At 45.2% G+C, this 27,038-nt stretch overlaps 1 protein-coding gene across 1 annotated transcript in view; it reads left to right on the plus strand.

Moving 5' to 3' along the window:
- TDRD9 (tudor domain containing 9) overlaps window positions 1-27,038 on the plus strand; it is a 141,588-nt gene that overhangs the window by 56,800 nt on the left and 57,750 nt on the right. Inside the window, exons 8-15 of the mRNA XM_090034129.1 lie at window positions 2,842-2,945; window positions 5,294-5,352; window positions 12,088-12,142; window positions 12,357-12,441; window positions 13,095-13,152; window positions 13,931-14,035; window positions 25,053-25,150; window positions 25,596-25,727. Of these exons, the coding sequence (XP_089890255.1) occupies window positions 2,842-2,945; window positions 5,294-5,352; window positions 12,088-12,142; window positions 12,357-12,441; window positions 13,095-13,152; window positions 13,931-14,035; window positions 25,053-25,150; window positions 25,596-25,727 (696 nt within the window). The remainder of the gene's footprint in view (window positions 1-2,841; window positions 2,946-5,293; window positions 5,353-12,087; window positions 12,143-12,356; window positions 12,442-13,094; window positions 13,153-13,930; window positions 14,036-25,052; window positions 25,151-25,595; window positions 25,728-27,038) is intronic.

A 27,038-nucleotide genomic window follows, 5' to 3' on the forward strand; every position in this document is an offset into this window, starting at 1 on the left:
ACCTACCTACGTATACATACAGGTAAGTTCCTAATTTGGATGGTACTGTGTGTATGTGTGTGCTTCGGGTACCTGGGATACTTGGGGGAAGGTTCAGGTGAGAGAGGGAGTTAAAGTGTAGGGAGTGAAGGTTGCCAGAACTGGGATTAGAAACGGTAGACTACAGAGAAGCTGGCTAAGGAATTGAGGCTTGGGTTTACTTAAGGTAGACTGGAGCTGGAAACTGAGGCAGACAGCTGAGATTTTTGGGGGGCGGGGGGAAGGGACAGATAAGTGGTGGCAAGGAGGAGACAGCCAGGAAGGAAACTGAAGCAGAAACCTAGTTGCTTAGGGGAAAAGAAAAAGGCAGTGGGGATAAGACAGTGGCAAAAGAACAGGGCGTTTGGAGGCAGAGAGGAGCTCAGGACGGGTGTTGGAGGTGGCAGTGAGCCAGAAACAGGAGAGGGAGAAATGAGACGGAAGTTAGAGGGGCGAGGAGCAGAGATTGGAGCAGGGCCAAACCATAGTAAAGCAAAACGCAACTTGGGTTAGTTTTATTAAACAGACAACACACTACAGAGCCCCATGAAGTTATTGGTGCACGCGCATATGCACACAAGCAAGCAAGCACTCACAATGGCAACAGAAGAAAGAGACTCAGTGGAAGGGCTGGAGTCCAAGTAAGGAAGAGAAGCAGAGTCCAAGTCCTTGGTTGAAGAGGGGATGGGGGGTGATAGCTACCTGTGCAGGCTAGGAAGGGGTCCTTGTCCAGTAGGTGTTGTCCAGAGGAGGCAGGGCCTCTGGGTGGATAGGTGGTGTGGGATGGGGCTGGTCCAGATGAAGAGGGCGTCCCCAAGGAGTCAGTCTTCGCTACCCCTTTTATGGGGCAGACTACCTCTGATCTCCTATGGGGAGGGCCTGTCCAGGCAAGGTCAATCCTGTTCCAGAGGGCTCCAGTTGTTCTTAATGAGCATGTGCAGCTCTGGCACAATGGTGGATTGCCTCATCTTTTGTTTCTTGAATGCTGAGGGTGGTTCCAAGGGCTGGGTCATTGGTCCAGATATTGGTGTTGATGGTTCGGTCATTCAGAGGGAGCAATTTTTAGACCTACTGCCGTTGTCTCTCAAGCACCGCCATTCATCCCCATTCATTCAGGAATCAAGTTACATAGGTGGGGTAGGTGCGAGTCATGGGTTACACAACCGGGCCTGGGGACAGGATGGAGACTTGACAAACAAAATGGAAACTTGACATGACTTACGCTAACTTACATATGTAGGCCTAAATCATATAGTACCAGTAAAACCGTAATATAGAACAGTAAAAGTCAATATAAACATAATAATTATAGAATATAAAGAAGAAAAAAACAAAACAAATACAGCTTGCTACCAAAATAAAATGCTGAAGCTTATCCTATGTCTTAACTCACTTATACTTGTGTATAGGGAATAGAGAGGGAAAGAAAAAGTCAGAAATGGTTGGGGAAGGGGAGGGAATGTGTTTTAAAAGGAAAAAAGACTGGGGGTTTTGCTACATATTTATGCAATTGGATGTGGCCACCAAAAGGTTTTGAGTATAATATGAAGATTGTGTGAGGAACAAAAGTCAAGTGAAGACTAAGCATCCTGTTTCAATGAGAAGGAATGGTGGAGACTGTACCAGAGATTGCCTGGCTATTGTTTATGGTACCTAAAACTATACAGATTTCCTTTTGATTTTATGTGGGTTCTTTGCTTATAAATTTGCTCTCATGTGATGAACATATTTAGACTCATACTTCATTATGTGTGAATTAAGTTCACTCTTATGTGATCAGTGTAGATGCTCCCCCCACCCAAGCAGGTAAGTTTGTGAGGGGAGGGAAAGGGCCATGGCTGCACTCACCTCAGCCCCAACTGCAGCAGCCTCAGGAGCAGCCAGCACCAGCTGCCTGCAGCTGCTGGGCTACACCATGCCCTGAACTCCCTGGGGCTTTTCCTCTCCTTGCTGTATACCCTGGCCCGGTTGTGTAACCCATGACTTGTGTAACCCATTGATCTTAGAAAAATTTAAAAAGTCTGCAAAAAATCACACTGAGCACTGGGACTAGTTCTGGTCTAGGTGCGTGTGTAGATGAAATGGGGGCCCTAAACTGAAGCGGTGGGTTTTTAAAAACTTCGCTTCAATTTAGGACCCTTTAAACTCCCGTGTTGTGCACATACCCATTTACCTACCTCTCTGGTGGTGGGGAGGGGAGGGCGAGCTGCTGGTGGGCGGAGCACTCCCTGGGCTGTGGGGTGGGACTGGTCTTCCTTTCACGGTAGCAGTGTCGCCCCCCCGCCGGCGGTACCCAGCTTGGGCAATCCTGCGGGGCACTGCAGCTGCGGAGGGAAGCACTAAGCCCCTGGACAGTTCAGGCAGGCAGGGAGGCTCCAGGAAGGCGGGGGGGAAAAAAAGATTAATGCTTGCTTTTTTTTAGACAGAGCCTGCCTTCCCAGGCTGCTGCCAGGCTGCCTGCACGGGCTTTCTGCAGAGCCCCTGAGGTGCATGGAGCCCGGTGCTTCGCTCCATGGCTGTAGGGCAGCAAATTAGAACTCCTTGGAGGAGTTTTAATTTGCTGTGCTCCAAGTCATTTGAGGTGCATTATGCCACTGAATTTGCTACAGTGCCTGGAATTACTGTGCAATATGCTGCCAACACATGGAAGCACCAACGCCCTTAAAGCAATGCAAAAGCATTTAACCTGCTTTAAAGTGTAGTGCACACATGCCCCTTGTTTCATGTACAGATGGCCTAAGTAAATGACTGCCAGTTTACTTTCAATATGTTGTCTGGAAACTGTTAGTATTAAGTGTTTAATGTTAACATTTTTTCTTCCAGCTTCCCCTTCAGAGCTTTGAACAACCTATGATAGCAAAGGAAATGTACGAAGTTGCAATCTGTCTTATTCAGATGTTTAGTGAATTGGAAATGAAAGACAGTAGGTAAGATACTACATGCCTGTGGATGAAGAATTTATAATGCTAATGAAATAAAACTAATTAATGAATAGGATTCTTTGTACTATACTTAATACTGCTGAGTGATGCCTTCAGTTTTTTGCACTACTTTGCTTTCTTTTACATATGACTTCTGCTTAGGTTAATCACATTAAATTTCCTCTTAGCTCTTGTCTAATTTCTTTTATTTTAAAATATGCTTTTGTGCCCTGAAACATAACCATTAAAGCCATGTCAAATGGGAACTTTTTACGCTTTGCTGCAGGCTGGAACTGAATGTCCTTTATAAAAAGAAGTAAAATTCAGAGTCTCTTTTAAAAAAGAGAACAAAAGCATATAGAAAAGATGAGGAAAGCATATGTGTTGTTTATATTCTTAGACTGACTTTCTTAATGTACATCATGGTTCAGAATGCAGGATAGATTAAGGAAATATTGCTTACTCTGCAGCATTTTGCAAATTGGTCTCAGCATCTTCAAAAGTACAATAGAAGAATTTGAAGGTACAAGAACTTGGTCTAATTCTGAACAGCATCCTAAAGCTACTTTTTTTTCTATACTTGCTGGTAGTCTGATTTCTGGTAGTGATTTATAAATATATATCTTACATTTTCTAAGCGAGTAGTTTTTTCTTAAAGTACATAATTGGTAGGGCTGTGAGAAGCTTTGGTCACTGATTCGATTCGGTCTGATTCAGTGGCCGAACCTCTGAATCTGAATCGAACCAGGAGACCCTTTAATGTCTCTGAATCGAATAAGAACCCTCCGAGTCAATTTGGAGAGATGTGGAAAGAGTCACTGATTTGGACACAGACACAGCTTTAAATGTTTTTTTAGCATACCTCAAGGTACCAGGCATGAATGCTGAGATGCTGGGGCAGCTGGAGTGTCCTACAGAAGCACAGAGGGGTCCCCAGCGCGCTTGGCAGCGGATCTGGAAGTGGATCAGAAGCACTTCTTGTCCACTTCCAGGTCTGCCAGGGACACCCTCCCCCCTTCCCCAGCTCGGCAACTGGTGCCTCCTGTGTCTGGGGGAGCACCCGGGGTCCCCTTGTGGCCGATCGTTGAGTTGGCAGGGGGTATGTCTCCCGTGTGCTCAGTGGCAGACCCAAAAGTGGACCAGGGGACACTCTATCCGCCTCACCGTCCCAACATTCACGAGCCGTGCCTAGTACATCACGGTATATAGAAAAAACATTTAAAGCTGTGTCTATGGCTGAATTGCTGATTCTCCGAATCAGCATAAAATATTCATGTTTGGATTCAACCGAACTGAATTGGGACCGTGATCCAAATCAATGAATTGTTTCGCACACCCCTAATAATTAAGTAAGCTTTTGAAATTTTGGGATAGTTTCATTAAGTCCTAACCCACAGTAGTACCTAGTTGAATTATAAAACATTATAACTTAAGTGCATTTATCATTAATCGTGTGTGTCTGAAGAACTTCTGACTGAAGAAAACTACAGTCTTTCTGAGGAGTTATGTACTTCTACAAGTACTTTTTTAGTGTTTTCAAATTAGGTGGTCCAAAGGATCATATAAAATGTTCCCATGCTAGATTAATACATATTTTTAAGAATACAGTTGCAAAAAGGTGCATTGCTTACAGTAAAATATGTTAGTGCCTTTCAGGGAAAATAACTCTTTTTGATGATAATGATGCCAAGTTTTTGTTATATTGTATAAGAGTTGTGATTTTCCTGGTTTAATTAAAAATGTTATAAAAATCTGAAGTGGCTGCTACCAAGTATATGGCATTTTTTATTATGCTAAACTGACTAGCCTCAATTCTGTTACACAGACTTATGCAGATCTCTCGGAGACAATTAATGTCACGGGCTAGTTTGTTAGTACTTAAGTAAAGAGACTGTTTCTGCTGTAATAAATCAGACTTATTCAGTTGCAGTTCATCATGAGATTTTTAGATCACAAATCAAAAGCGTTTGTTAGAGATGTCTGACATCACTTTTTAATGGAAGGGTAGTGACACGTCACAAATTTTAACTAAATTAATACTGAATTAGTTCTGAGGTAATGATGCTGTAGAGAAAAATATTTTATGAAAGCCCTTTCATAATGTTTTGATGCATCTTAAAGTAAAATAGAACTGCTTCTGTGTGACATTGTTCTAAATGCCAAGGAGCAGATTTACTTGTAGTTTTTATGTATGTGTCATAAAACCATGTGGCTTTAGGTTATTTTTTTGTTGCATTATATCCCTGGAGTGAGTTTAAATAATTGATCTTATAGGAGAAGTACAGTTCTGTTTTTTTGGAAAGGTAAAAAGCTTAAGGTATTGCATAAAATTTAATAATTTTTTTTTATGTTAGAGAGTATAAAAATGTGACCCCCACGTCAGATTGTGGCAGCGTGTTAGTGTTTCTACCAGGTGAGCACTTATTTAAGAATTTTGGTGGTCAGTATGCTTTTAAAATCAGGTTTATTTCTGGTGTTGTTTTTGTTCCTTTTAAATATGATAGTTGTATCCCAAAGTAGTATGAGTATGGCAGTAACTTACAACATATATAGCACTTTCAAATACCCTGTTCTCTAATCTTATTTTCAAATGAAGTTACAATATAGCAAGAGTGGTCTTACAGCTGATTTAAATTTTGACACACAATGTACTTTGGAGTCTGCATAAAGTTTCTCTGTCTTTAGGGAGCCACAGCTTCTTCACATGTCTGCCTCGTGTTGTGTTTTACAAATTTTACCAAGACTCTTAAAGCAGGAATTCAGTTTGTGCAGTGGCCTATTGTGAATGCTTGGCAGATAATCCATAAAGAATCACACATCAGTTAATATATTATTTTTTTGCAGAATTAAGGTGGAAAAATTCAACTTCCCTAAGACCTTACAAAATGCATGGATCTGGTTTTGTTTGAGAGGTCCAGATGAGTTCTAATACCAGATAAAGGCATCCATCAGATAGCTTTTATATAATTTAGACTTCGGCAGTGTTGTTCTTTTATGTTATCACAATCTAATAGTCTCCTTACTATCCTGCAAGCAGCTGTGCTGGCATCAGTGGAACCCTGGCCCAACTCATTCCTGGTACCAGGTGCATGTGTACCTTCAGGGTGGATGACGGAGAAGGGGCTGGGGCTGTACTGTCACAACAAGGATCAGGCCCCTTGCAGTTCCATCGCCATCTGCCTTTGACATGCCAACATCTTACAAGTTGAGGTTCCGGGTGTTTTTGGCACTTTGCCCAGAAGCTGTGCCAACTCCTGGCCCATGGTTCTGTTGCAGATATTGGGACCATTAAGAGATTTCCTTACCATACCAGCCAGTATATAATGGAATAATCTATATCCTCTGTAGTGATGTCTCCTGTGATATCTTCAGTAGTGGTTGCTTCCAGCATCCCAGCCCATCCCAGCATCAGTGATGACATCTAGGGTCCAGTAAAGGTATTATCACCAAGACACCTGCCTCTGTCCCCAGAGCCAGAAAGTCAGAGAAGCACTAATAAATGCTATAGAAAAGATATGAATGATTCTTCACATACTAACCACTACAAAATCTGCCTGTGGTGCATGAAAATTCAAAATGGTGAAGAGTACCCTCAGAGAAGGATATAATTATAGGTGAAGGAAGAAAAACATTTTTTGGTGGCTAAGCATGCGTATGCACACATGCCCCCCCCCCCCCGCCCCATGGAAAAGTCTGCAGGGGGGCAGGCGGAAACGGCCACAGGGGAGGAGTGGTGTTGCCTGGCACCATGCTGGGCCAGCCCCAGCTGCACTTGCCCCAGCTGCCTCCCTGCTCTGGCCCTGGCCGCACGCTGCCTGGGGGAGCCCAGAGCCAGGGGCCAAAGCAGAGCCAGCTGTACTGCTTGGCCAGAGGGCTCCTTGCCTCTGTGCCTCCCTGCTCCTGCTGCTTCAAAAGCATCAGGCGCCATGTGTGTCCCGCTGCTGAGCAGGCTGGGTAGCGAGGCACGTGGCACTGCGCTGAACCACTTTCAAAGGAGCTGCAGTAAGGCAAAGAGCAGAGTGCAGCTCACAGCTGCAGCCTGTCCTTGCCCAGTGCAAAGATCAGGGGACCACATGTTCCCCACCCCACCTTGACTGTCCAGCATTGCAGGAACCACTGGGTTCTGGTTGTCCCAGGGCCCAGTTCACCATGAATGGGGCCCTGGCCAGGCCAGGTCATGGGGCAGTCGGAGCCTGGAGGCTCATCCAGGAGTGCGGAGCTGAGAGTGGGGTGGAATTCCCCCCTCCCCTGCTTGGCTCCCCACAGTGCGGAGTGGTGGGAGCTGCCTGCCCACACCCTTGAACTGCTGGGCTCAGATTTGTCCTATGACCCAGCCTGGCTGGGGCTACATTCATGGTGAACAGGGCCCTGGCTTGGTCATGGGACAATCTCCAAAGTGGAGCAGGGAGCAAGCATGAATGATTTGCCCTGCCGCTACTGCATTCTCTTGCACTTGGGGTGGGTCTCAATCTGCTGCTCCCCCCCTCCCGCCCCCTCCAGGGTGATCGAGAAAGAAAATTAAAAGAAACTTACCTACCTACTTGTGGCTGGGCCAGCTGCGAGTGCACAGGGTATCTGAGTGTGCCTGCCCCTCCCCCACCTTGCTGCAGCAGCCTGTAGCCAGGCTGCTGTAAGGCTATGCCTGCTGCTGTTCTCCATTTGGGGGCCTGAGACCTGTTAGCACCCCCTTTCAACCACCTGTGGATCCAATCCCAAAATACTGGATTTTTTCTGAGAGGAAGACCTAGTTCTTGCAATACAAAATGCCATGCTCTCCTTGCCAGGTACTGTATTCACTAAAATCCAGGACAGAGTTCCCCCTCATTCATCATGGGAGCAGGGAGCCTTTTGGCTTGGATTTGAGTATAAGATAGGGGCAGGGACAGCTGGCTCCAGTCCCAACACTGGCTTGGAGTTGAAGCTACAGCTGCTGCCACCTCTGTCCCCTGCTGCCTGCAAAGGCTAGTGTTCCTTCAAGGTGACTGTGGGTGCATTAGATGCAGTAATACAACAAAATCTCTGACCACCACTTTGACCAGGCATAGAACATCATGGCTACAACCCACATGCATCTCCAAAGAGATACAACAGATAGTTGATTTTTTATTATTGGAGAGAGTGAAACTGCTAAGCATGTACATTGGTGAAGTGTTGTACTCCTTCCAGGATTCTACAGTATCCACAAGGCATTTGTACACCAGCTGCAAACTACATGTTCTTTTAAAAATCAGAGGTAATTTAGGCAGAGAACATCTTCCTGCTTGCAAAACTTAGACCCTTTGACATCTGGCTAGTAGGAGGTGTTTCAAATGTGCCTTCCTTATTTTTCTTCTGATGTCAGTCTTACCTGCTTTTAGATAGCAAATTTGATATAACTGCTGAGAACCACAGCCAAACCTGTCAACAACAAACCTCTTCCTTTTTTGATGCCACTTTTTTTCTTGACAGACAGGTGTGTCATGGGACATGGCTATGCTGTCCAGTTTCAGTTATTACTCTCTAGCTCCCTTTTTACTTCCTCTTGTTTGGACCTTTCTCATAGATGCTAATCTAAATAAGATGTTATGTCTCTGCTTTTCCCAAAGAGCACAGAGGAGGGGGGACTTCTACTCCAAGTATTTCCTTATCCTTAAGAGCCTGGATTTCTGTCCTGCTTTGTATCTGAGAACACTGAAAATGTATTATGTCATAATACAATCCAGGATGATAATATTGTTTCCATCACGCTTTATGGCTGTCAGTTTATGGGGTGCATACTTGTACATTGTAATCCAGGGCTCCCTATGGGTCCATGGCCCTACACTATAGATCTGGCATGCAGGGTGGCATGGGGCCCTGGAGCCCAGGTGCCAGTGGAAGGTGGCACACGCTTCAGAGGCTGACTCCCCTTGTGGGGCTGGGTGGCAGTGATGTGGGTTCCTGGAGCCTTGATCCCAACATGTGGGGCTGGACAGAGGGAGCACAGGGTCTGGGGCCTTAATCTTAGTGTTAGGAGGGGACAATTGGAAGTGGTGTGGAGTCTGGGGGCTCTAATCTCAGCACAGGGGTGCTGTACAGGGTCTTGGGGCCCAGGGCCCTAACCCTGGCATGCAGGGCCCCAGTCTCAGTATGGGTGGGTTGTGGTCCTGGGTTGCAGAGCCCAATACTGGCATACATGGCTGGGGGGGGGGGCAGCATGGTCCAGATCTGAGCATCCCTATGAATTTACTATTCATAGGGAAGCCTATGTCTGCCAATGCTAAGTACCACCATTCAGTTTCTCCACCATGCTGAGAATTTTTAAATAATGTTTATTTAATGTGTTGGGAACACATATGAGTGGACAAGACATTTGCATTGACCCAAGGTAATGACTGTTAATAAAAGGTCAGCAGCCCAGTAGGTGATCTCTGCAGCTCCGAACTGTGCTGTTCAGCTCTTTAACCAGTTATACCCCTTAGTAAACTACATAAAATCATTCCTTATTCTATCACAGATGATAGCATTTATAGAAGCTCTGACTCCCCATCAGCAAAGACATATCTCCCTGAAGACCATTTCTGATCACTGCAATCACTTCGGGCCATTATCAAATTGTGCACACACCTCTGAGTGATAGACCACATGTCAGCTTGCATTTATATGATGCTGTTTCACCTGAAGGCATTTTTATCCTGGCTAAGGTTGGTCTGTTCTACAAAACACAAAATAAGTGGCAGAAAAGTGGTCAATACAGGGTATACTGTGACCCATAGACAATTGTTTTAATCAAGGAAACGGAGCCAGCTGAATTGTCAAGAGTCTGTTCTTAAAAATAATATCCTGGACCTGTAGCAATCAGACCAGTTCGCAATGTATTATATGGAAGAGGAACACAAATACAATGCAAATACATCATTATGTATAACAGAAAGATGCTGCTTAAAGAGATTTTTCACATTGCCAGCAAGGCCACTAGCTTTTCATCTTCTGCAAATCAACAGCCTAGCAGCCAGGAAGCGTAAAGTTTGGGGAGACAGTATTACGATCACTGTTCAGCTGGATCAGGTCAGTCAAGATTCTTCAGTCTTTCTCTCCACAGGGATAGGGCTTCCTGTCAGCCATCAAAAGCAAGGGTGTCAAACAAATTGATTGGAGGACCGCATCCATAATTTTTCACTAAAATTTATTTCCTCAGTTACCTCTGTTTAAACTTGGCAGCACACCCTTTTTTGGAAAACATCAAGAGCAGTTTTCAGCATATACCAATTTTAAAGTTTGTGGATGTATACACATTTGTTGCAAACAGGTCTGCAGATAGGTGAAAATGACTTATTTTCAAGAAGCATTTGCTACAGCTCCTATTAAAAAAAAAATAAAAAAAAAATGAAGAGAACATAAGATGAGTTGAAAACAATACTTCAGATTTTTAAAGCGTGGCTCTCATTGACTCCAGCTAGAGCTGTTAGTGCTGGGTCTTAGCTGTAAGTCAGACCTAAGCCTCAAATCAGACACTTTAGTTACATAAAGAAGGTGGGGCAAGCAGGATACGAGCCCTGGGTGCTGGCTATGATGCCAGAATTGCCTCTGGGAGTCTTTGCCACACGATAGGCAGCCCTGTACTGCCCTTGCCGGGCCATCGGTTCTAGGCAGGGCAGGGCAGCACTTCACCAAGCAGCATATCCAGGGGGCAGGGGTTAAGTGGAATGCTGCTCCCCCTTCCTTTTTCCTGCTCTTCCTCCAATCTGGGAGCCTTAGCCAGAGTATTCACAGCCCTGCTTATGATAACGTGATATGTATTGAAGGGGAGGGGATGGGAGAGAGCAGCAAACAGTGCACTAGGCTTGGCACCCAGGGAGCCTGGTCACAGGGTTGCTGCTGCCAGAGCAGAGCTGATGCTGCTATAGCAGTGGCAGCAGTAGCCTGGGAAGGTAAGCCTTCCTTTCCACTCGCTCACTTGTACAGGGGTTGGAATACTCCTGCCCTGGATGCTCAGTGAGATCACTATGCCTCTGAGAAAATGAGGAACATAAATTAATGACCACCTGTGCCTCGTTGTTTGCTTATTTGTTTTTTAGGCACCTGAAATGGCATATTCCACCATGTGACACATTGACACCTGTATCATCAATCCCTAATCTCAGCACTCTGTTCAGTAAGGCTGAGCATTTAAATCTGCCACACAGATTTATATCACTTGTGCTCATGAACTAACTAAAGGATTAGTAGGTTACCATCCATCCAGTGGTGGAACCAGCACTCAGGGCCATAATCTCCCTTGCCATTGATGTTTTCTGGCAGTGAAGGAATTGGAAATCTTAATATTAGATTCCAGGGACAGAAGCAAGATATGGTTGCTCCTTTCAAGTTTGTGTCATGTCCTCTCCTCTCCAATCAGTGCTTGAATCGGGCCTGTATCTTCCATTACAGTGACTCTTTATCCCAGTCTTATTCTGAAAGATAGCCTATATTGTGTCATTTTGCTCTTCACAGTAGTTTCTCTTTCCTGCCACCAGATTTGTCTCCCAGATATTGGTTTGTTTGTCCCCTGCCCACATTTGCTGTTCCTGTAGACTCCTGATCCTAAACTCTCACCGTGGGCTGTTTCTTCAGTTTCAGGGTCCTGTGCATCTCTGCTGTTCCTTAGTACTCGGTACCTTTTGCCCAGCCAGTCTCAATTCTCCCACCATGCCTTGTTACATAGCCCCTACTCTTCATCCAGTCTACCGTTAGTCTCATTTCTTACCAATCATGTGCCTACCTTCTTCCCCCTTCGTAGTCCAAACTTTTTTCTTTCTCCCTTCCCCCTCTTCCTTTGCAGATCTGCTTCTCGTCCCCTCTGCATTCAAATTGTTCAGCATTCTCCTACTCTCCATGGCTTGGATCCAGGAAGAGAATCATTAAAAACAAGGGGAGATGTGAAATAGGTCTCCCTGTTCCTATGTCTGGACTCAGTACAGCCCATGGTAATCCAGTGCAGCAATTGTAGGATAAATTCTCTTCCTCTCCTCGCTAGAGCACTGTGCAGTGCTTTGCTATTTAACTCCACACCGTAACTGTGTATGAAACAGTGAAAATAAATAGAATTGGGAACTCGAACAGAAATGAGAATTGCTTTTAGAATAAAAATCATTAATTTGTTTGGTTCTGTGAGCATTTTTTTTCACTTAGTTGGTTATTTTTCCTCTAGGTTTGGCTGAGATAAATTATATGCATGAGCTTCTCTCAAACATGGTTCACAAAAGGTGAGTTGAAATAACCAGTAATAAAATAACCACTCAAGTATTTCTATATGCTTATTTCTATTGTGATTATATTAAATTTGTTAAGTACAACATTAATCCTTCAGCTATGTCAGTTCCTGTCCCAAAATATGTGTGTCAGGTGATTATGCCTTTAAATATTTTAGAATTGCTGTGGGGCACTATACAGATATTTCACCAATTACATTTTGTGTAGGCTGCAAGTATATCCACTCCATTCAAGTGTGACTTTAGAAGAACAGAATAATGTGTTTTTGACTCCTGTTCCTGGCTACAGAAAGGTACACCAATATTAAATAGGTATTTTTAAAAAATAAAAACAGAAGATAATTTTGGTGAAAAAACATGTACCATATTCCAGTTTTGTTTAGATGTCAACTGATGACCTTCCTACTAGGGTAAGAAATCATCTCTCAATTTACAGCTGTGGCCATAGTTTGCTGGCCACAGCCGGACAGATGCTGTACAGTATATAGAAAGTGAAGAAACGTGCATACCTAAAAGTGTATTGTTCTGATCTTTCAAAGACAACAGTGAGCTGTGTCCTGCACATGGATGACAGTAATATTCTACATGGGAAGAGGAGTTTACCAGCGTGGTGCATGCTCTGCTGGATGGTGTTCTGTATTTGCTCAGTTTAGAATCTTGTGTGTTTATTTTCCAGATTTGGTAAGAGTATTATAGTGCTATAGCAGTAAATATATGTACCAAGAAACTATTAGGTTCTTTTCTAGATGTTTTCATTATTATAGCACTCTACCACTAGAAAACAAAATATTAAATCCTGTAACGCCATTTGATGTCTGGACATAAAATATGACTCTTCAGAATTTGCCCAAGGGGAGCTGAACTTCTTGCATTTAAATATATGCATAATTATGAGTAGATTCTGCTTTGCATGCTTACTTTTCCCCCCTTTTTGCACTTTAACTAGATTATTCTGTCTACAAACATAGCTGAGAGTTCTTTAACAGTGCCTGATATTAAATACGGTGAGTCTTCTACATAATAAATAGGAATATGTGCATTTTCTTGCTTTGTACCTGTATACGTTTCTCCCCCCATTATTAACTAAAAAGGTCTTCATCATCCAGTTTGCTATGTGCAGCAGCTATTTTGTCGATAAGATTCCTAGCCCTCTACCTTGAAGTATGGGTGTTCCTTTCAACTTCTGAATATTAATAGGATAAAATATTGATATACTCTGGCAAAAAATGCTGTAAAAAAAGTGGCTGGTACTATTGACACATTAAGCACCCAGCTCAATCAGTTTGTCTTTAAAACTTAGTAACTTGGAGCAGAGTATTTATGAGAGACCATGATTGCAGAACAGGGGGTGGGGGTGGAGGGGTTGCCAGTGTTTGATTACGGATACCAAACAAAAGGCAAAAGCACAAACCTAAAATTATTATCGGGTCAACCCAGTTCCCCATATATTTTTGAGAAGCAAATTTTCATATGAAAGAACTCAGTCAGGAAGAACATCCAAATACAGAAGTGATTGCCTTTTGTATGTTTATCCTTCAGTATACGTTAAGTTTCTATTAAATTTTATATAAGCATCTAAATCTTAGTTTGGAGTAATGTACTTCAGGTATCAAGTGCAGTTTTACATATGTAGTTACCCCACCTTCTTCGAAGGCATTCGTTTTTTGTTTGAGATTTTCCTTTGTGGCTTCACAAAACCCCAACCAGTGTCTGCATTGTACAAATCACTCCCCTCTGCAGTACTTTAATTAATTAATGTATTGTATGTTTTAAAATTTGCAGTTATTGACTTCTGTTTGACCAGAACACTGGTTTGTGATGAAGACACTAAATATCAGAGCCTGAGACTTTGCTGGGCTTCTCAGACTAATTGTAATCAGAGAAAAGGTAAGGTAACAATAGTTGTTTCCATAGGAATTTCCATGTTGCTTTTGAGACTTCAAGGAAAAGAGAGCGAGTTATGTGGTTTAACTTACACTTACCCTAGGATAAAAATATGTATATGATCAGTCAAAACAGAATAGCAGATCCATGATAAATCTCCACCTTCTTTTATCCTGTAGTTCAGGGTTCAGCAAGCTGTGGCCCATGGGCATGGGGCTTTGACTGCAGACGTTCTCCCTATGCTGCTGCAGGGATGAGAGTCAACAGTGGGTTGCTCTTAGCACCTGCTTATTGGCTCTGCCCCAAACTGGGGCACAACCCTCCCACAGCCTGGGGCAAAATTGCTCCCACAGCCTAAAAAGATGCCAACCACTTGTATGGTAAATTGTTCACATTTTCTCAGGAGATATTTCTTGTTACTTAAAGTATTAATTCTATGATAATCATGTATATTATCTTAAAATTCTGCAAATTATGTATAGATTCATAGATTATAAGGGACTGGAATGGACCTTGCAAGATTATCAGATCCAGCCCCCCTGCATTAGGCAGGAAAGACAGCTGAGGGTAGGTGGCCTCAGTGAATTGATCGTCCAGTCTCCTCTTGAAGATTTCCAGGGTATGTGATTGCACCACCTCTGGAGGGAGTTTATTGCACAGTCTGGACACCCTGGCTATGAAGAAGTTTTACCTAGTGTTAAGCCTGAAATGGTCTTCCAGGAGTTTGTGGCCATTACTCCTGGTTTTCCCCAAGAGTGCCCTGGGGAACAGTTGTTCGCTGAGCACTTGATGTATTTCCCTGAAAAAGCGTATGGCGGCGAGGTGCCACCACAGGCTCCCGAAGGGGAGAGGGTAATGCCTGTGAGCCCCAAACCCTGGAAGCAGAACCCCGGCAGGGGTGACTTACCCCCTGCCGGGCAGCCAGAGCAGGAGCCAGGACCATGGCCGCAACCATGTGAGCCAGTGTTATGCCGGCTGTTTAATCAGCTGTTTCCCTCATGGGGAACACGTGGACCAATTGCAGTACAGCCACCACAGGACAGTTGAAAAGTCCCACCGGAACCAGGGGGGGAGCGGGGAGCCGGAGAGAGAGAGTGCTGGTGGGCAGCACGTTAGATGCACTGAGGCTCTAGCATGGAAGAGGAGCGGCACAGCCTCCGCAGCTCCTGCAGGCTACCCAGGGGAAACTTCTGAGCCCCCTGCAGGAGGCAGAGCAGGGGAAGCTCTCCAGCTCCTTGCTGAAGACAACCTGAGGGAAGCCTTGAAGCTCCCTGTAGGGAGCAGGGCAGAGGAAGCATTTGAGGCCCCTGGAAGAGGCTGGGACCAAGAAGGCAGCTCCACAGCCCTCTCCTTCTTAGGGAGTATTTATTCTAAAAATTAAAAAAAAAAGAGAGAGGGGGAAAAAATGGAAAAGGGAAATTAAGGAGTCTAGAGAAGGCGGGCCATGCTTCGAGGTCAGAAGGAGAAGAGTCATTTGTGTCCACTTCAGCATGGGACCTCACCTGAGGCAAGCTGCGGGCAATCCTGCAGGGCTGAAATCCCCTCTCTACGAATATCCATCCGATTAGTGAGCGGACAGGGTGTAGGGGAGGCGGAGCCCCGTGGAACATCGCGTCAAAATAAAGTCGTGAGTACTGTCGTTTGTTGGGAGGCCCTCTCAGGAAGATCTCCACTGAACCCCCTCTCTTCATAATTTAACATCAAACTTGTGGCAGGCAAGTTGAGGGGCAGGGCTATGCACCTGACAGGCTGTGCAACACATAAGGCCCCAGTCATCACACAGTGGTAGGCTGCTATGAAGTCTTCTCTCAGCCTTTGTTTTTCCAGACTGAAGAGTCCCAGGTCCTTCCGCCTTTCCTCATATGGCTTGCTCATACTAGTGGCTCTTCTCTGGACACTTTCAAGCTTTCCTATGTCCTTGTTGAAGTGTGACACCCAGAGCTAGATGCAGTACTCCAGCTGCAGTCTCACCAATGCTGAGTAAAGCGGAAGAATCACTCCCTTGGTTTTGCTTGAGATGCATCAGTTAATGCATGCCAGAGTATTGTTTACTCTGCTGGCTACAGCATTGCCGTGACAGCTTATGTTCGTACTATGGTTTATTATTACCTCTAGGTCCCTTTCAGTTGTGGTGCTAGTCAGCATCATTCAAATAATATTTGGTCTTATTAAATGCTATAAATGAAGTGAAGAAGGGAAAAGCACTAACATCAGATGGGCTACTAGTGTTTTATCAACATCTTCAGTCATTTAACTGTTATGCCTCTGGTAGCGTATGCTGCTACATATACATACGTATAATGAAGAGGATTTACCTTGGTCCATGAAGGAGGACCTTATTTCCTTTATGGTTAAGTCAGGGAAAGAGCCACAACAATGTAGATCATAGAATCATCGAAAATTAGGGTTGGAAGAGACCTCAGAAGGGCATCTAGTCCCAACCCGCTGTTGCAAACAGGACTATCTCCAACTAGATAATTTCAGCTACGGCTATGTCAAGCTGGGCTTTAAAAGCCTCCAAGGATGGAGATTCCACCACCTCACTGGGTAACCTGTTCCAGTGCTTCCTAGAGAGAGGGGTTTTTTTTTTCTAAATATCTAACTTACATGTCCCTTGCTGCAATTTGAGATCATTGCTCCTTGTTCTGTCATCTCATGCCACTGCGAACAGTCTAGCTGCATTCTCTTTGGAACCCCCCTTCAGGTGGTTAAAGGCTGCTGTCAGTTGCCGCCTCAAGTCTTCTTTTCTCCATGGGACATGGAGCTTTCCTTCACATAGAGAGCTACACCCCCGCCCCTTTTGTCAACACGATCCCTCCTGTACAGGGTATAGCCCTCTATACCTGTGGTCCAGTCATGGGTGGAGTCCCACCAGGTCTCCGTTATCCCAGTGACATCATAATTCTTTGCACTGAGCAGGAGGACAAGCTCCTCCTGCTTGTTGCCCAGGCTCCTGGCATTAGTGTACAGGAAGGCAAGTGTGCCCTTAGGGGTTCTTGCTTTGCTCACAGATTGTGCCAGGGCTGGGGCAGGGGTGGGCTCCCTTAAGTGCCTTGGTCTGCTGGCTTTGCAACGGTCGCTCAGTGGGCCAGCAGTGGCAGAAGTCCCCCCGTCCCCCAGCGGGCTTAGTTTAAAGCCCGGTGGAGCAGGTCAGCCAGCCTGGCTGAGAAGAGCCTCCTCCCCAGGGGAGAGAGGTGGAGGCCATCTCTTCCCAGCAGCTCGCTGCCTCTCTCTCCAAAGAGCGGGCTGTGGTCATGGAAGCCAAAGCCTTCCCAATGACACCAGCTCCGCAGTCTTTGGTTCACTGCATGGATCCTCCTCTCCCTCCTCAGCCCATAGCCCGAGACTGGGAGGATGGACGAAAACACCACCTGAGCTCCCAGACCCCTAAGCCCTGCTTCCAACTCCCTGTAGCGCCTCATGACCTGACCGGGGGTGCTCCGAGCCGTGTCATTGGTGCCCACGTGAATAAGGAGCATGGGGTAGTGGTCTGTGGGCCGGAGGAGCTGCGGGATCCTCTCCGCAATGTCTCGGATGCGGGCCCCCGGGAAGCAGCAGACTTCCCGGGCTAAGGGGTCGGGGCGGCAGATTGCCCCCTCAGTGCCCCGTAGGCCGGAGTCTCCCACAACAAACACCTTACGCTTTGTCTTGGGGAGAGCGGGGCCAGTAGCTGCAGTCGAGCCTGGGTTGCCTGCGGGAGCTGGCAACTGCGTGGGCTCTGCTGGGGCTGCAAGAGGTGCGAACCTGTTGCTAAGCTCTGGCGGGGCAGGGGCCTTGGTGCGGCGGGCCTTGGGGCCCTTGACCACCTTGGTGCATGCCCCTGACTGGGCAGAACGGGAGGTCCCAGAGTCCTCCTTAGTCGTGGAGGGAGATGGTGCTCTCCCCTGTGGCTCCCGGGGGAGAAGGGCCTGGCACTAGGAGTCTATCTCCTTCTCGCAGTCCCTGATGGCACACAGTCTCTGGACTGTGGCCTGGAGCTCCTCCAGCTGACGCGCCAGAGACCCCAGTAGGGAGCAGACCCCGCAAGGGGAGGTGGCCATGCTCCTGGGCCCGAGAGCCTGAAAAAGGGACAGGCAGCCCCCGCAGCCAAGAGCCAGGGGCTCCGTCTGCGTGGAGCCCAGAGCCAGGGGCTCCGTCTGGGTGGCCGTCTCTGAGGTGCCCAGTGGATCCAGCCCTCTGCCCAAAGGACAGGCAATTGGCAGGGGTCAAATAATCCCAGCAAGATAGGCATCCAAGTGTTTCTTAAAGAAATTGAGAGTAGGTGCCTGTACCACTTCTGGGGGGAGTTTATTTCAGGACCTGGGGACTCAGACAGTAAAGAAATTTTTCCTTATGTCCAGCCTAAAACAGTCTTCCAAGAGTTTGTAACCATTGGATCTAGCCTTCCCATGGGGTGCTTTGATGAACAAAACTTTTACCAGTTCCTGGTGCACACCGCTTGTATACTTATTGGTTGCCACCAAGTCATCCCTGAGCTTAGGCATCTCCAGGCTAAAGTGCCATGTCTCTTGGCCTCTCTTCATAAGGCTTGTCTTCTTGTTCTCTAATCATTCACATCGCTTTCGTCTGGACTCTCTTGAGCTTCTCCACATCCTTTCTGAATTGTGGAGCCCAGAACTGGACACACTATTCTAGCTGTGGTCTCACCAAGGCAAAGTTAAGTGGGAGGATGGTTTCCTGGGTCTTCTTTGAGATGCATTGGAAGATGCAGGTCAGAGTTTTGTTTGCTTTGCCAGCTGTGGCATCACAGTGGTGGCTCATGTTCATCTTGTGGTCAGTCATGACCACCAAGACTTTTCGGACGCAGCGCTACCTAGGGTAGCACTGCTGAGCCTATAGGTGTGGTGTGGGTTCTTTCTCCCAAGACAGAGCGCCTTGCATTTCTCAGTGTTGAATGCCATCAGGTTTTGATCCACCCCACCTTGTAACCCTGTTGAGGTCAGCCTGGATTGCCAGCCTATCCTCTGGGGTGGCTGTACTTCTCCATAGTTTGGTGTCATGAGCAAACTTAGCCAGTCTGCTAGTAACACCCAAGTCCAAATAATTTATAAATGCGTTGAAGGGTACAGGTCTGAGAATGGAGCCCTGGGGGACGTCACTGGTTACAGTACACCAAGTTGATTTAGTTCTATCGACTATCGCTCTCTGGGTCCATTCACGGAGCCAGTTCCCCAGCAATCGGACCGTGAAATTGTCTAGGCTGCAATTCCCCAATTTTTCCGTGAGGTTCATTCAGTCTTGCTGACTTATAAATGTCTCTCTTTTTTAACTGATCATGCACCAGCTCAATGTTAACAATATGAAGGCGATCATTCCCACCATGCCCATTTTGAACCTTATCTAGTATGATTTTCTCCTTAGTCCAGTGAAATACTGAAGTAAAGTAGTCATTCAGGAGTTAGTTTTCTCCTGAGTGTCGGTAACCAGCTGTCATGAGTTGTTAAGCAATGGCCCCACACTTTCATTTGTTTTCGTCCTGTTCCCTACATACCTAAAGAAGCACTTCTTAGTGTCCTTGATTCCTGTTGCTAGTTTAAATTCACTTGCCGTGTTAGCCTTTCTATTTGTTCCCTACAGGTATGGGCCATTGTTGTATAGTCCTCCTTGGGGACTGTCCCAAGCTTCTGTTGTTTGTATGCCTCTTTCTTCTTTTTCAAGAGGACCGTGATATTCCTGTTAACCCAAGAGAGCTTACCAGCCCTTCTACTACCTTTCCTCTGCATGGGAATGGACTTCTTTTGTGCTTCAAGGATTGTGTCCTAGAGGAATGAACATTCTTCATGCACTTCTTTCACCTTCGGTCCCTGGTCCTGCAGTGCTTTCCCTACTATTGCCCTGAGCCTGTTGAAATTCACTTTTTTGAAGTCCAAAACTTCAACCCTGCTAGCTGATTTGCTTGCCTTATGACAGACAGTGAACGTGATGGTTTTGTGGTCGCTGTCTCCTAGGTTATCCTCTATATTCAAGTCACTCTCCTTTGTCCAGGACCAAGTCTAGAAGAGCGTTACCTCTGGTTGGCCTGTGTACTTCTGTGTCAGGTAGAGCTCTTCGATACAAGTCAAGAAGCAACATGACCAGTCCGACTTAGCTGAGTGTTCCTCCCAAGAGGTGTCTGAGTAATCAAGTCACCCATGATGACCATGTCCCGTGCATGTGCTGCCTCTGTCAGTTCTCAAGAGAACTCCAAATCAAGCTTCTCCCCCTGGTTTGGTGGTCTGTAGTATACACCTACAATTAGGTCTCTCTCACTGTGCCCCCCACCCCGTAGTTTAACCTCATAGTTTGTCCATATAGTTAATGAAGATATTGAACAAAACTGATCCCTGGGACACTCCACTTGATAGCTGCTGCCAACTAGACATTAAGCCATTAATTAGTATCTGTTGAGCCAAACAATCCAGCCAGCTTTCTGTTTACCTTACAGTCCACTTATCTAACCCATACTTCCTTAGCTTGCTTTCAAGAATGCTGTGGAAGATGGTATCAAAAGTCTTGCTAAAATCAAGCAAGGTTCTTTGAGCACATGAGAGATCTTTTATTAGACCAAGTGAGTAGTCGGAAAAAAGTTCTTAGCAAGCTTTTGGGCTCAATTGCCCCTCTTCAGGCACAGCAAGTCTCTGCTGGTCTGAGGAGTCTCAGAGCAGAGATTTCCTATGCATGAAGAAGGGTGATTGAGAGAGGGCACCGCCACGCGGCAGGGCGGGTGGCCTCAATCAGAAGGACTTGGCTCTTGCGTTTGTGTCACGCCAGCCTTCCTCTGGGCCATGTGCCCCAGCAGGCTGGTTGGCTGATTCGCGCCCCTCTCTCATGTCCCTGGGTTTCCCCCCAGCCTCCACGCCCTGCCCCTCCCTCCTCCGCACCCACTGACAGTTCTCATTGGAGCTGGTGGCTCCCGGGGCTAGGGTGAGCGCAGACAAGCTGCGCTGTGTCCTGTGCTTCCCAGGGCTCCACTTGCTGCCACTTCTGCCAGCACCTGCCACAGGAGCCATGGAAGCAGCCAACACCAGTTGCCTGCACCACAGCGTGGCGTAGCCCAGGAGCTGGGGTGAGTGTGAACAGATGGAGTCTAGGCATGGGGGGACAGGCGGAGCATTGTGCAGCCCTGGGAACAGAGCATTGTGCAGCCCTGGAGCCCTGGAAACAGCACCCCTCCCCCTGCCCCTTCCCTAGTCCTAGCTTCACTCCCTCCTTTCCTCACTGGTTTGGGGAACCTATCCCTATTTGTTACATTATAAAGTGGGTTCGCTTTATGTCAGGTAAACCTGTATAGCCTATGGCTGAATCTCTGGATCAGCCCCGAATCTCTCCATATCGATTCAGAGGCTTCTGATTTCAATTCTAACCTCTTAGTGAGTCTCTTGACCAAATCTCTTCCAAATTGAATCAGCTACTGTAGCTTCACACAGCCTTAGTTTATACCCATCCATGACAGTGCTCCAGTCATGTGAGTTATGCCCCCAAATCACTGTTATTTCAATTGTCATAGGTATGACAGACATCTGCTCCTGACTACCAGATCAGCCGCTAATTTTGGCTCCTATTTAATTTAATCCAGTGAGATTTGTTAAGACATTTCAAGGCATTAATAATTCAAGGTTATTGATGGATTTAACTGAACTCAAATCATTGGCAGTGTTATTTTTAGATCTGAAAAACCCCCCCACATTTCACAGTACTTTTTGATATGATATTAAGATGGCTTCATGAGGATTTCCTCACTGAGATTCAATTTCAGATTGAGGCCCTGGTGGCAAGGGAGGGAGTAGGGATGGGGCAAGTGCTGCCCAGCTGGCGTGGGGGCTGAACCAAAGGTTGGGGCTGGGGCTGAAGCTCAAACAGCTGACTCCCCTCCCCTCTACTGCCTTGTACTCAATCCAAGACAAGGGGCCTTTTCTCCCACGTTAAATAGGGGAAAAAACCTTGTCTTGGAATTGAGTAAATATGGTACCCATCAAGCATTGGACTTTTATCTAATATTTTATTCCTGACTTGTGCCAGCTCTCCGTTTGACAGAACGTGTAATGTAATGCTTATAAGAGTAAGTTTGGAGCTACTAGTAGTAAAAAACATTGATATCCAGAAACCAGTGCTATTTTGATTCATATGCTAGGGTTTGTCTTAATATTTGATTCTAGAAGGAAGTCAGTAATGAACCTAACTTTGACAGTGTGCTAAAAGGAAAACATATTATTTTGATCTTAATAGATTTCTAAATAGAATCTTGTTTATTCCAAGAAGCTGGTTGTACAGAATTCTAAAAGCAGCTGCAACGTTTGTTCTTGTATATTGGAAATCAGTAGACATGCACCGATACATTGTACCAGGCTCTTCCTGGCGCGTGGGGGCTGTACTCAGGGCAGGCGGCGGTGTTGGGAGGAGGGTTGGAGGGGTGCAGCTATCTCAAATTTTACCGTAGCTCCTCCCAGCGCTGCCGCTGCCTGTCCAAAGTGCAGTCCCCGTGTGGTGGGAGCGCAGGCCCGAGTGCGGCCCCACAACTCTGAGGGCAGCCCCCACGTGCCAGGAAGAACCCAGAGCAGCCCCTGCCCCCCGGGTCAGATCCAGAACACATGCCCTCCCTCCCCTCCCCCCCCCACCTTCCAGGGGTGCACGCAGCAACAGGAGCTGCACCCCCCGCCCTGCACCCCCCAGAAGAACCATGGTTCAGTCTTGCGCCCTGCCCCCGCCCTTCCAGCTGGGCAGTGCCTGCCCCAGTCCCTGTCCCATTCCCGCCCTCAATGTGGGGGGCATTGATCTGCACCATTCACATTCTTTCCCTCTCCACTCCCATCCACCACAACAGACTTACCAGCTGCACACAGCTATATCGGAAATCAGATCGGTATTGACTGATATGCCTCCTTAAAAGTTAGCTCTTGGTATCAGTCCTCAAAATCTGTATTGGTGCACCCCAGAAATCAGAATATGGTCTATAGATGGAAGAATAGCATACAGTTAAAGAAATGTTAGTGATGATAGACAGGATCTGCTTTCTAAACAAAAATTATACAAATAAGTTGACAGGTATGGGCAGACTTTTTATACGATTTTATAGAAATCGTGAACTGTATTATGAAGTAGGATGACTTCTCTTGGTATCCTTTTTCTTGGCTTTTAGTTCTTTTGTTTCTTTGATTCATCTTCTCTATATAACCTTTTTAAAGGAGTTATATTTGTTATATGAGTTAATATGACAGTCATTCTTTTTATGGCAATTTGAGAGATAAATATTCAATACAAACTGAAATTTAGAATGTACTTGTTAGTGTTCTACTTTTAAGCATAGTATTTTTAGTGTTTTTTTATTCCATTGACTAATATACTTCTCTAGATACATTTTTAAAAACTGACTTGTCTTTTTAACTAAGTTTCATTTGCTTTACCGTAGCCAAAAGTGTGATAAAAGGAAACAGAAGATTAAATATTGTTCAAGTGAAGAAATCCATCCAGTGAATTTTATTTCATATTGCTTCTCCAATCCTGGGATATTGAACTGGTCCTGAAAACAAAGTTACAACATTGATAATATTCAAAATATCCTTCTGAGAGAGAGTACAGGGCTTTAAGCTTGTGTGACTTAATTATGTGAATATTACCCTGTTCTGCTTTCCAGCCAGCTCTATTCTTGTACACAGGAGTATTATATACTAGAAACATGCTGTCTTTATAGAAACAGGAGGCATACCAAGTGCAAAAACAGTGCTGTATTTTCCAGCCAACCAAATCCCTCAGTAGCATGGCATAACTTTTGACATATTTGTCCTTTCAGTTACATCTATAATAGAACATTTAGAATGATATAATTCATTGCTATTAAAAATCAAAGAATGTAGCCACTCTGATTATTTTAAGAAAATTTTTCAGTGTTGCTTTTAAGAAGGTACAAAACATAATGGTGCTTAAAATGCTTAGAGTAGTCTGCCTCAACCAAGAGTCTCCCAAATGGAGCTATAGTATGATTATGGAAGAGTCCTCCAAAAATATGATGATGTGGACAAGGTCTGAATGGTGAATTCAGAGAAATAAGTATTTTTTTTGAGGTCAGGTAGTTTAGGCTTATATCTGAGTTTTGTTTCAATATTTAGAAAATCAAACTAGGAGGTGTGTGCTGATCAGAGAAAAGATTAAAAACTGAGGCAAGTTTCCTCATCTCAGATTTGAATTATAAACTTCTGAGCATACCATGTGGTTGGGATATGCAGACCAGAAGAGGTTAGGAATTTGTTTCAGTCCTTCTTATACTCTTCTGTATCTTGCAGATTTCTTATAGGAAACGTGTATGGGGAATGAATCAGTGAGCAGTCATGTTTAGCTTAGATTTTATGCTCTCCTGTACATAAAGAGTTCCTTGCCCAGGTTCTGCCCAAATGCTATTGATCTGATTAAATTTTGACCAAAACCATTTTTGCTATTTGGGAATAGTGGTGTTTGGGGGAAATCTTTCACATTCATTCATTCATTCGTTCAGAAAGAAAGAAAGAATGAAATTTGCTTCTTACTAGTTAGGAGGGTTTTTCAATAATTCCTTCTCTGGTATAGATCATAGTATACGAGAACCCAATAGATTTATCTTTGCAATTGTCCTGGATGGCAGGGAAGTGCTCTTATCTCATTTGACAGATGAAAGCTGAAGAAGAGAGAAACTATGTAATTTGCCAAGGGTCAGCTAGAGCAGAAAATCAAATCATAGTCTCAAGAGTCCCAGGTGTTGTTCCATCCTCTAGGACACTAGGCCCTCCTCCCCCCAACCCGTTCTTTCCATCTTCCAAATTCTGATGTTTTGATCCCATTTATAGGATTTGGTCCACAGTCTGTTGCATAGAACAGAGAATTTAAACACCATTTTAGATAGCTTTTTCAGCTTGAGCTTTCTTGTTTATTCTACTGGGCTTTGCCATATGATCTTGTGGAATGCTTTAAGACGAGTGTGAATCTCTCTTCTTCAAAACACAAGACAGTCTAAGATGTGGTCAGTTTACAATCATTGCTAAAGGATGCTTTAATTTTGCTGTTTAATTTAAAGGGCGGGCTGGACGTGTTTCCAGGGGGTATTGCTACAGGCTTGTAAGCAAGCACTTCTGGATAAACTATATTCTGGAGAATGCAGTACCTGAGATGTTGGTAAGAATTGTTCTCTGATATAATTTTTCTAATGTTTTTTTCACTGTTTTGTAATGTAAGTAATAAGTGATCTATTTCTAAAAATAAGTTGTTATAAAAGTTACTCATATGTTCAGATGTAAACCATTTTTATTTATATTAGAAGTATAGAAAGAAGCAGGTAAAATGATAAATATTTCTACTGGAAAAATACAGTTTTAGCAATTTTCTTTTTGTGAAGACAACACATCAATAAAAATACGACTTGTTTCAGATGAATTTAGTAGGTTGGTAATATTAGAATTTATTTTTAATTGTGGGAGAATTCAGGGATTCTATAGATTTTTCTTTTTTATTGTCTAGCTAAACTGCAGACTTTTTATGAATAAGCAGTTTCATATGGAGAATTTCCACATCTTTCCACAAATAATGGAAGTTAACACTTCCCAATTATTTTTCCTTTTAGCGTTGTCCATTGGGAAGTACCATCTTGAAGGTTAAATTGCTTGACATGGGGGAACCAAGAGCTTTGTTGGCAACAGCTCTCTCTCCACCTGGTATATGCGATATTGAACACACAATCCTTCAACTTAAGGAAGTAGGTATTTTTCCTAACATTGCTTTACTAATCGTATTATAGGAAAGTAATTTGAACTGATGTGTTTTTAGAGGTGCAGACTCTTACTTGGAGTTCGGAGAGGGGAGGACAAGGACACTTAACTTTAGAAACATGGGGGGCAGTTGTGGTTTATTCCCCACTTCATTGTTAGCTGCAGAAATCAGGCCAAAAGATGACAGTTTATAATGTCACTAAAACAGGACTATGACTTTGTCAAGGACCAGGAACTAATAAACTGAGAGCACCTATTTGTAGGCAAATGTCCTGAGTGAAATAAAATAGTAAAGAAATAACAGCAACTAAAGCAGTTTCGAAGGGGGTAAAAAAGTCAAAATTCTGCTAGCACCCTTCTTTTCTACTTGGAGGTTGTGGGGAGAACAGGGTCATAGTTTGCAAATCTGCACAAGGAGGTAAATCACAATGCTAATGCTCTGTGATCGCAAGCTCTGGGGTAGCATTTAATAATATTAAATATATCTTTCTTTGGACACACATTTGAGTACCAGTTTAGAAGGAGCATACTACTTTTGCATATTTGATTTGCACTGCATGAGTCTTGCCTGCATGCAAAAATGAGGGCTTTTAGAATTAACTCAAGCCAGAGGTGGGCAAAATATGGCCCATCAAGGGATTTTGTCTGGCCTGCAGTGGATCCATCGGTGCCTCCTGGACCTGGGTCTTGGTGTGTGAGGTCAGCCCAACTGCTTCTGGGCACACAGTGGAGCTGGGGCGACATGGTGGCTGGACTCGCTTCCTGGCAGCCCCAGCAGCGGTGGCTCCTTCCAGCTGCTGCTGTTGCTAGATCTGGCCCCACTGCCTAGGCACACCAGCCTGTCTGCCTTGTGTCTACCACTGGGGGCGGGACCCACATGGCCGCATGAGTGGTATGGGGCCATGGGCAGGCAGAGAGTGGCATCCAGGACTGGGACTGGTGGGTGGAGCTAGGATTGGGATCTTGGCATGGTGACAGTGTAGGGCTAGGGTCCAGGATAGAGCCATAATCCACTCCCTGCTTACCCCTGCAATAGGCATCAATTCTGTGAGCAGGGGCATGCGACGAATGGACTGTGGCTCTGTCCCCGGCCCTGGCCTTGTGCGCTGTCACATCTCCAAGAACCGTGCCCTGCTGGATACCGCTCCCTGCCCACCCAGCCATGTACCCTGCCCACATGGATCCTGGCCCTGCACTGACCTAAGGAAGTCAGTCAGGGTCGGGTCCCAGGGCAGAGCTGTGATCTGCTTTCTAGATGCCCTTACCCGTAGAACTGGCATCTATCACGGGGACATATG

The sequence above is a fragment of the Crocodylus siamensis genome, chromosome 2, assembly GCF_052110815.1.
Source record: "Crocodylus siamensis isolate JL-2025a chromosome 2, ASM5211081v1, whole genome shotgun sequence".
NCBI classification, from domain to species: Eukaryota; Metazoa; Chordata; order Crocodylia; family Crocodylidae; genus Crocodylus; species Crocodylus siamensis.